Consider the following 10000-nt stretch of genomic DNA (forward strand, 5'->3'; position numbering starts at 1 on the left):
GGTGAAAAGATCATGGAATTGCTCCGCAACACAGAGAGTGGATGCAGCCGTGACCATGCGCTGCTCTTGTGTGACAAGCATCAGTTTTATGATGGCAAGCTGCTTCTGTGGGAACAAGCTGGAATGTAAGTGCACTCTTAACTACTCTCTTGTTACTTTATTTTATTCCTTTTTAATTTTTGGGAAAAAGGGAATGCCAAATGAATGGTACATGTTTTCATCATGATTATAATTTTGATATTATCATTCTTTTGGTATTATCATGTTTTTGTTTATTAATAGCATTGTTGGTCACCATTATTATAGATATTTTACTATTTCCAATATTTTATAGTCATTGCTTTATTTATTGTAATAGTTAGCAATATACTTTTGTTATTACTATACCAATTATGAATAAAACATATTGCAGAATATGTAATAAAGGAGACTGAATAACTTTACTGTGTAAAAGATGTATTTGGCATAATTCAAATAATTTCATCAGAAATTTCAGATGAAGACGTAATTCAAAACATGTCAAATACATCTCTTGCACTATAAAGTTATTCAGTTTCTTTCATAACTGCTTCTTCCTATTATAATAGATCTTTATTTGTTACATTACTGTAGTCATTTGTCACTTTGCTTTTGCGGTACATTATTATTTTTATGTTACTGTTCATTCCTGAGTTAACCCATTGCAGACGGGGATAAATATGCTTGCCCAGCCTCCGGGATAAGTTTTATTTTAAAGAGAGACTGCTTGAAGCATTATAATTTGAACATTCCCACTCTCTTTCAGTCATTCATTGAAAAACTAGAGCGTTTTTTGTGTTTTGTTTTTTTGTGTGTTTTATTGAGTTTAGAGACTTATATATGCCATATGACAGGCTCTACCAGTGCTGCAGTAGACTAAAATTGTAGTATATTATCCATATTAGCTCATTATTTTCTTTATACTCAGTGTGATAGAAGTATTGCTGTTTTATGGGAGGACAAAAGGCAACTATATTTTTTTCGTATTTTTGTGCTGTCATGAACGAATACGAAACATATAACCACCTACAATAAAGATAAATAGAAGAGGTAAGGAAGAGGAATGAAACCTGTGCTTGTGACTGTGAGTGCCACAGTGAAAGGCATCCATATTGGCACAGGAGTACATTTTAGACACTGGGTATGGATTGAGTCATCTTCCTCTTCCCGTTCTGACTGCACATCCTTCATCGGCGGTACTTTTGAGCAAGAGTTTGTCAACTTAGTGTATGTCATCGCTCTATAAAGATAGTGCTTGCTAGAGACTGTGGATGGGTGCCATTCAAGGCTCTCTCTCTTGCTGGTGCTAGGAAAAAGTGGTGCCATCTAGGTTTTGGACGTTAAGCTAGCACGGTATTACGGTAATTATAGTAATTATGACTGCAGTAGCCATCATCACTCATTCCTTTTTCATAGTAAAATAAAATAGCACAGTGATCCAAAATCCCCGAACGTCATGTACTTCAGGACGCCCGTCGTCAGGCCAAAGCTCCTACGTCATGTATGTCATGACACCCGTCCGCTGTGGGTTAAGAAGTTATTCAGATTGTACACTGTCTTCCTCCAAGGTATGAAGAGCTCCTGTCCTGGTATGCAGAGCGTGGTGAAGTGGAGAACATGCTTGCTGTATGTTCGCGAAGGTCCCAGCATCAGCCTCGACTTTGGTGTTCAGCGTTGAAGTTACTTACCTCCCCCGAGTCCACTGCTCCCCCTGACCCTCAGCATCTAATGACTTGTCTTAACAATATAGGTAAGGATGCTTACAATTACAGGTTAGGCTACTTAAGTATATGCTTTAAATGTTTTTCATGTTCTTTATTTTATTTATTTTTTTTTTTTTTCAATTCAAAAATACAGTTGTATTCCTTATGCATTTTATTCATATGGCATCATTTGCAGAGGAGAAAACATTACTACCACCATTGGAGGTAGTTGACCAATTGGCTGCATCCCCACACATCACACTGGGACAGGTGCGGGATTACCTCCTCAGAGTAGTGTCAGCACACTCTGCCACTCTGACTGCGGAAACTTCCCGCACTGAGCAATATTCATGCGACACAGCCAAAATGAGGGAGACCATCGATGGAATCAGGACAAGGTGTGTACCACAATTTGTGTAATTATTTTTAGGAATGTAGTTTAATCTTGAGTAACGTTTATTTGTATTAGCATAATTCTGGAGATGTTTGTGGGAAAAAAATCAAAGTAGCATTTTTGTTTTCTTTGCAGAGCTCTGTATCAAATTCCTTTTCTCTTCTCATGTTTTCTAAGCATATTTATAGTTGGTATTATCTAATGACCTTATTTTTACAGTGCAACACAGTTTACTGCTACTAAATGCAACATTTGCAACAATGAGCTTGAACTGCCATCTGTCCACTTTCTCTGCAGACATTCTTTCCATCAACAGTGAGTGTTTCTTATCACATTTGTGACTCATAATACCTTGTTATTTATTATATTAATGCGGGTAATGGATCTTCAACTAATGGAATCAAATTTTTGATAATGTTTTCACATATTTATCATATTTACATTATAGAATAGAAGAAAAGGAATCAGTTTATGCAGATTGTTGGTATTGCTGAAACTGCCATTCTAGGGAATCATTGTAAATCATAGAGCAATAGTAAATAGTAATAGTAGTGATTATTATTATTATAATTATTATTTTATTGTTGTTGTTATTATTATTATTACTATTACTATTACTATTATTATTATTATTATTGTTGTTGTATAATGGATACCATATTATAAAAACCTATATCAACAAGCAACAAAAAATAACAAAGAATTATTCTTCTTTTTTCATGTGCATTTACAATTTTAACATCATTTCACTTAAAGCTTCATGTTTTCATTGCCTTCACAGCTGTTTTGAAAGTTATAGCGAGAGTGATGTAGACTGCCCGGTCTGTCTGCCTGAAAATAGGAAAATGTTAGAAGTCATCAAGGCACAGGTATGGTAGAAAAGAAGGAGGTTTGTTTGTATTGCTTCTTTAACCCGTTAACAATGAATGATGTGATATCAATGTGGAGGCAGCACTTGCCACCGAGGATGTGATATCACGTCATGGTATTTTGTATAGCCAACATGCCGGGTGATCATGTGCATAGCAAGTGGCCGTAATTTGAGCGGGCAAATAGCTAGAGGTGTTAAGCCTACGCATTTCAAAATACCCCGCCACTGAGGTTAGGCAGAGCTAAAACTCCCCAGGTGTTATCAAGTTAGGGATATCATTATGGTTATGCTATTGTTATTGCCAAAGGGCAGTTACATTTCTTAACATTGTTATATATAACTGCCACTAGGTAATGTTTCTTTGCCTAAGAATTATCATAAACAATTTATAAAGTTAAAGTGGAATGCTAGATGATATTATGTGGTTGGCATCTAAAACACCTGAACTCCTATAGAATGATGTATCTTAATTCAGCCAAGTGTAATCCTGCCATTAAACTTTTATTGTATTTTCTTTAAATCTTTTTCTCTCATATGGGAATATGAAACTCTCCATCTACATGGATGGGGGAGGAACCATCTATGCAGAATATTTGTCAACTCATTTTGTTTGTTGTCCCACTTTGTTACATATGAAACTATTTTGAAAAACGTATTTCAAATGAAACTAGTTTACAAAGAAATATATGTTTGTATTTTGCAAGTCTAGGCTTAAAATAAGAAATAGCTTATATTTTTCTCTGTTGATTATCATTATTATTAGCATTATCATAGTTGTTATAATCATTTCTGATACTACTGTTTTTATTTTTACTATCTTTATCATTATAATCAAGTTATATAAATCAATTAATATGACAGAGTTATAATAAGTGCTTTCCATCATTGATCCTTTCTGCAAAACACCCTCAGGAAACCCACCGCAGCCAGCACGACCAGTTTCATGAGCAGTTGGAAAGATGTACCGATTCCTTCTCCGTGGTTGCCGATTACCTTGGTCGAGGGGTGTTCACTCATCTCCACACCCTGGCCACCATGTATCCCTCACTCAACACCACAAAAAGTAACAATTTCGTCTTTGCATTTTGTCTCAAGTATGCTGCATGGTCATATATCTTATTTTCTATTTCTGTTGATTTACCTTAGCAGCTGTAGCTTTTGGTAGCTTGTGAGTAATGGAGTTATTTTCATGATTAGAATTGAATTTCCTTTAAAGATATTATTTGATTGTATCCATTCCTGTGAGTATCATCATTATTATGAATTGCTTGCATTGAGCTTCTTTGCAGATATAATTTACATTTATCACTCTTTATTGTCTATCCTTTAATTTTATCTCTTGCTTTCCTTTTTTAATCTTTTAATTCATGTTACGGCTATGCATGGTATAATCTTATAGGCATGCAGAGTAAAGTTGCACCTCCAAAAGCATCAGCTTTTGTAGAAAAGGACGTGACAGACACAAGTTCAGAGGCTAGAGTTAGAGCTGCGGAACTTCCCAAACAAAATACAGGTGGAGTAGGTGAGTTATTTGAATGTGCCTTTTGGAGGAAACCATAGGAATTGTTAAAGTGCTTAATTTTTACGCTTTATGTACTGGATTTACTCTCACTCTTAATTTACTCTACGTACTTAATGATTCAGTTTTATAACTTTTGAGGTATATTATGCATCCTCTGTGCAATATTTGAAAGAGGTGTGATATTATTATTGGTTATATTATGTCATCGGTAATAGGCTTGGGATATAAAACAAATTTGTTTGTCTCTTTTATTATTGTTTACTGGTTGTTCCAAACCTGTATGTTTAAAAATCTATTAGGGCTTGAATGTGGACATTCTCCTGCAAGCAGTGGCCATTTGGGTTACCAGATGGGTTTTTTCCAGCCAAATTTTAGTAAATTTATTGGAAATAAATGGTTGTGGTAATATTGAACACCACAGCCAAAAACACTTAATGATATGTATTTCGGTTTTGCATCCAGAAATACGTAAAATTAATAAAATAAATAGCTGAAATGTGGCACCATGCCACATCATAAAAAGAATTTGCTGAATTTGGCAGTGGAGCATTGCAGGTGTTGACAGGAAACCTTGTCACCAATCTGTCAACCCTTGTTGGCACCAACAATCTTTGTATGAATATATCATTAATAATATCAATTATAGTACATACATGCATATACATGTACTGTACTTTATTAATTTTGAAATATTTGTGGTGTTATTTTGTGAATAGTAAAAAAAAAAATATGAATATACCTCATAAAATTGTCTTGGGTATGGTTCAACTACTACGCATAGACTAGCCTAATAATACTAGTGCTATTGACAGCCAGCAATTGCAAATTTTTGGGCGAACTAAATTCTGTTGGAACTGATAAATTAGGAGTAATAAAGGCATTTCAGGTTGCCTAAAAATAAAATTCTCATTAGATCACAGCATAATTTTACATTTGTAAAAATTGTTGTAGTTAAATAATATGTTGTGCCATTTTAGAGTCATGTAATATAGAGTTTCGTACATTTTTAGTAAACAGTGAATAAACGTTCTACAAAGGTCACATATATTTTATTTTCAGTCCCAGAGCCAGAGTCCAGATTGCGAGCTTTGGAGAAAGTCAACCAGGGTCCCACAGGTGAGTATTTCTTTGTTTTCATGCTTTGAAGTGAAAGTCATTCACAGCAGTTGACATCAGTGCTGCATCTTTATAATGAATTTTGTTTTTGTTTAGTTTGGTTTAATGCCTTGATGAATGTCTGATTTTATTGTGAATGAATTTCCCTTTTTTAGGAGTTGGGAGTGAAGGTCGGCTGCGGATGGGAGAACGTAGAGGACAGGGTATTCTAGAGATTGAGTCGGAGAGTAGGTTGAGAGCTGAAGGGAGAAAAGCAGCGCAGACATCCAGTGAACCATCTTCTGAAGGGAGGGTGAGACAGGACAAGTCCAGTGCTGTCCTAACAAGTCCAACAGAAGGTCGGGTGAGGTCACAGATAACATCAAGTGTTACTGTCCCAGTGGCCGAGAGTCGCATAAGGTCAAGTGACTCCTCTAGGATGGGAGGAGCAGTGAAAGGAGCTGGCAGCAAGTATAGTTCTTCTCTCCACGATCACATCACACCATCACCCCCAACTTCAACCAGGGAGAGAAGCCCCAAGGGACCATCACCAGTGGAAAGCATATCCACAGCACTCAACAGCACACACATTTCCCGCAATGCCCAGAAGGTTGCTGATAATCCTTTCGAAGAGCCAGATGCAGAAGCCAACAATCCTTTTGGTGACGACTTTGAGACAGAACAGCTGGGCACTAACCCATTTGAGGATGACTATGACGAGTCTAAAAATCCTTTTGCTACTGATTCTCCAAGTCGCAAGAGCCCTGATGAGAAGAATCCTTTTGGAGATGATCCAAACTCCCATATGAATCCTTTTGGGGAATCATAAAGGATGAAATAAAGCATATTTTGAACGATTGCCAAGTATACTCTTTTTTTATTTATAAATTTACACTATATTTAATTCACAGTTCAGCTATGGCTTTGATGAGTGTGCATAAAAAATTAGATTTATATTTCCTTACACACAACTGTTTTGTACCCATGTGTAAATGAGCACACAGACACTTGTCCACTCACAAACACTTACATAGATAAATACCAAATATATTTTCACTCTAAACTCTAAAGAGAAGGAGCGTGTTAGGATTGATGCATAATGACCAACTGGCACCTTGATCTGTTTAAAAATGGTTGTGCACAAACAACTATTACTCTATCATACATGATAAATACTTATTCTTTTAGGATTACAACTTTTCTGGTATTCTCTGAAGCAAAATTTATATAAATACACAATATTATTTTTGCATGGATCTGTACTTTACAAATTACAAATGTGTATGAAATGCCAATCAGTCAGTGTATTGATTTTCACAGTATTAATTACAATACTTGCTTATGATCAGTTGTGATTCTGAAAAATAGAACATTTAATGTATATATCAGTGACGTATTCAGTAAGGATGTGCATTTTCTTAAGCAAAAGTTAATGTAATATATTATCAGACTAAATAATTATATAGTAGTTATTGAAGGCAAATTTTGAGAAAAAGAAAAGATATGATTATGTCTATCTTTTTCGCAATAAATCTTTAATTTTGACATCTGTTTGAATAACCAATTTACTTCTTGTGACTAGTGTTCTTAGGGGTAAAAGGGAATGAGTTTGCTGCTTGAAGTTTAGGCTTGGTCTCAAGGTAAATATTCAATTTGATTTCTTTGTAATGTATGAATTTATGTTTTGGTGGTCAGTTTTATGACCCTGTCAGCCCTGCACATTGTTACTTCTAAAGTCAGGCATTTAGGCAATTTCTTTTCAAATATCTGGTCTTTCAACTTGGTTTCTTAACCCTATGACGACAGTGCGTCACACCCATGTGACACAGCTAAATTCCCAATGCCGGGGCATCATGCCAGTGTGACGTTTCCAATGCAATATTGCAGTTGCCCGGCATAGGGGTTTTCACATAGCGTGTGCCCCGTTGGGAAAGGGTTAAGGCCTTTTCTTTAAATAGCATATCTTATTTTTTAAATAATTAGTACTGAAGTATGCTATTCAAATGTAATGGTGTTAGTCAAATTCATATATTTAAAGAGCTTATTTCTTGTGCAGAGTGATAAAAATTGAATGTGTGACATGAGAAACAAAATCCAATGTCTTGTTTGGTATTGATTTATATTTTTTTTAATGAAAGTATGCATACAGGTGTTTCTGTGACTACATCTGTTTTTTTTATTTTGATATAACTTAATATCTAACTATTAACTACAAGACACACAATTGCACTGATGTCTGATGCTCCTATTACCAGAGGAATTTATAAGATATCTAAACAATGACATATGAAACAAGTGATGATAATTATGTACTTGGGATCCTGTAATGGTAGAAAGGGGGGGGGTGAAAACCAGTTATGAGAAGTTGTAAGAGCTACCTTGAGTGATGTGAGAAAAAAGGAGGGTATATAGCTGATTACTAATATCTATGAACAATAAATCATAAAACTAGTACCAGTAGTGTTGCAAAAGTCAGAAATATGTGTGCTCTGAAAGATTTACAGAATGTTCTAATAGAAAAACTTTATTGCTGGTCATGTAAAATGAGAAATTATAGTTCATATATATAAGCAATGTCACTCGAGCACCATATTTCTGGCAGTTTAGATAAAATAAATGGAGCATGTTTAGTGCAATCCAAACACGTCAAAATATAATCACATAATGCTACATAAAACTAAGTATTACAAAAAATATGAGGATATATGTACAAAACACAGTAATCATCATCATTATAGTAATAACACAATATTAATTATGTAGTATATACTGATAATATCTGTTGCAATATTGCTAATCACAAGAATAATATAAGAATTGGCATTGAGCACTGTTAAGGTACAATTACAAGAAATGTGTGAAGTAAGAACCTGACAAACATTTTAAAGCAATGGTTCAAATGCTATACTGCCATGTCTTTTCAGTTATTTTAGGGTCTATGCTGTCATTTATTCATAGTATAACTTAAAGGGACATTTTCACCAATAGGGATGCCTTCATTTCCCCTCATCTAGGTTTGATCATGATTTCTTAATGTATGACTGCCATTAAGGTAAATAATTACTATGAACCACATAAGTGAATTAGGGTCATTTTGTGTCATTAAAATGATGTTTAGTTAAGTTTCACATCGTCACTCGGAAAATCTCAACTCGTGTGTACACCATACCACTTCAAAAAGTGATAGAAAGGATTTTTTATATGCTTTTCTTACAAGAGATTTCCATTTTCCATTGCCTCTGTTACCCTTTTATTCAAAATGGAGTGAAAAATACATAATTATCTATTGAAATAAAAGCAATAATGATAATGGCTGACATCAAATCAAATCTGAATGTTTTATTAACGATTATCAATCTTGCGAACAACTAAATCGCAATGCATGGGATATATTTGTGCTCCACTAAGCTACATCTATAAGTATTGATCAGAAGTAAAACTTCTTTTGAAACCTAAAGTTTTGTATTTCTGGCGTTACATCGGGTATATACATTTCATTAAATTCCCTGAGCAATGCTTCTAAATCCAAAGTAGTAGCATGCTTAGCAATAGCTTTGCACATTGTTGTGATAAAAGGCGAACCCGCTTCATTATCCCTGTAGGACACAAAGGATTCGGTTGTGGAATAAACACACAGCATGTCACGGGGTGGCTCTGCAATGGCATCTGTTGACATATGCTCATGTCGATCTGTTCCTCTGCAAAAGTTGAACAGGAATATCTTCGGCTTTCCTTTCAGGCGAGGGCAATTTTTGTCTAAGAATAAATTTAGAATTTTAGAAACTGATATATCCTGCATATCTGAGGTCTTAAAGACAGGTCCTTTCTCTCCATGACTCATGATGACAATGATTGCGCTATCTGCAAATCCAAACTGCTCGTGTCGAGCAAACTGTGTAAGAGTTTCCAAAGTTTGGCCTTTGTCTAGATTCCAATGACCTTGAACTTCATACCGAAGGCCAGTAAACAATTTTTCAAGGTTCATAAAATCATGCTCCGACCCTTTCCTCAGCAAATCTTCTCTTGTCGGAAACTGCTTATAGTTTAATATGCACACACGGCCACGGCGGTCGGACGTTCTGACGTAAACACCTTCATAAGGCAAAGGTGGTCGAGATGATGTGGGCTGGACTGGTGGACTCTCGCTCGTCTGAAAAGGGAAAGCGTCACTTTATCAAATAAGGAAATGCACAATCTGATGCTCGATTTATCTATGACATTCTGAATTTTCTACGTACTTACCGAGACTCTCACTTCTTCTTCGTCGCTTGAGGAATTTTGGATTCGTAGTCTACCTAAATTCATTGCATCGGTAGGAATCTGTAATAAAATACATGCAGATAATAAGTAACTGATCAAAACAAGAGAGAGAGAGAGAGAGAGAGAGAGAGAGAGAG

The 10000-nt window shown here is 35.4% G+C and overlaps 2 protein-coding genes across 3 annotated transcripts in view; one reads left to right on the forward strand and one right to left on the reverse strand.

The window, feature by feature from the left end:
* The window catches only part of Vps11 (vacuolar protein sorting 11), a 19304-nt gene extending 12156 nt beyond the window's left edge, over positions 1-7148 (forward strand). The window contains exons 14-22 of one of the 2 annotated variants that reach the window (XM_086549568.1): positions 1-125; positions 1587-1768; positions 1918-2119; positions 2335-2430; positions 2897-2984; positions 3899-4049; positions 4386-4508; positions 5568-5624; positions 5780-7148. The exon at positions 1-125 is cut by the window's left edge and continues 20 nt beyond it. In XM_086549568.1, coding sequence (XP_086405694.1) covers positions 1-125; positions 1587-1768; positions 1918-2119; positions 2335-2430; positions 2897-2984; positions 3899-4049; positions 4386-4508; positions 5568-5624; positions 5780-6432 — 1677 coding nt within the window. In that variant the 3' untranslated portion in view covers positions 6433-7148. The remainder of the gene's footprint in view (positions 126-1586; positions 1769-1917; positions 2120-2334; positions 2431-2896; positions 2985-3898; positions 4050-4385; positions 4509-5567; positions 5625-5779) is intronic. The other variant, XM_086549569.1, reaches the window with a different exon arrangement.
* Positions 7149-7703: 555 nt separating this feature from the next.
* LOC122262769 (uncharacterized) overlaps positions 7704-10000 on the reverse strand; it is a 17728-nt gene continuing 15431 nt past the window's right edge. Inside the window, exons 5-6 of the mRNA XM_043030902.2 lie at positions 9846-9923; positions 7704-9753 (exon numbers count right to left, since the gene is read on the reverse strand). Of these exons, the coding sequence (XP_042886836.2) occupies positions 9031-9753; positions 9846-9923 (801 nt within the window). The 3' untranslated portion in view covers positions 7704-9030. The remainder of the gene's footprint in view (positions 9754-9845; positions 9924-10000) is intronic.

Source organism: Penaeus japonicus, unplaced genomic scaffold (genome assembly GCF_977035675.1).
Source record: "Penaeus japonicus unplaced genomic scaffold, GWHDUDI00000001_assembly GWHDUDI00000022, whole genome shotgun sequence".
NCBI lineage: Eukaryota > Metazoa > Arthropoda > Malacostraca > Decapoda > Penaeidae > Penaeus > Penaeus japonicus.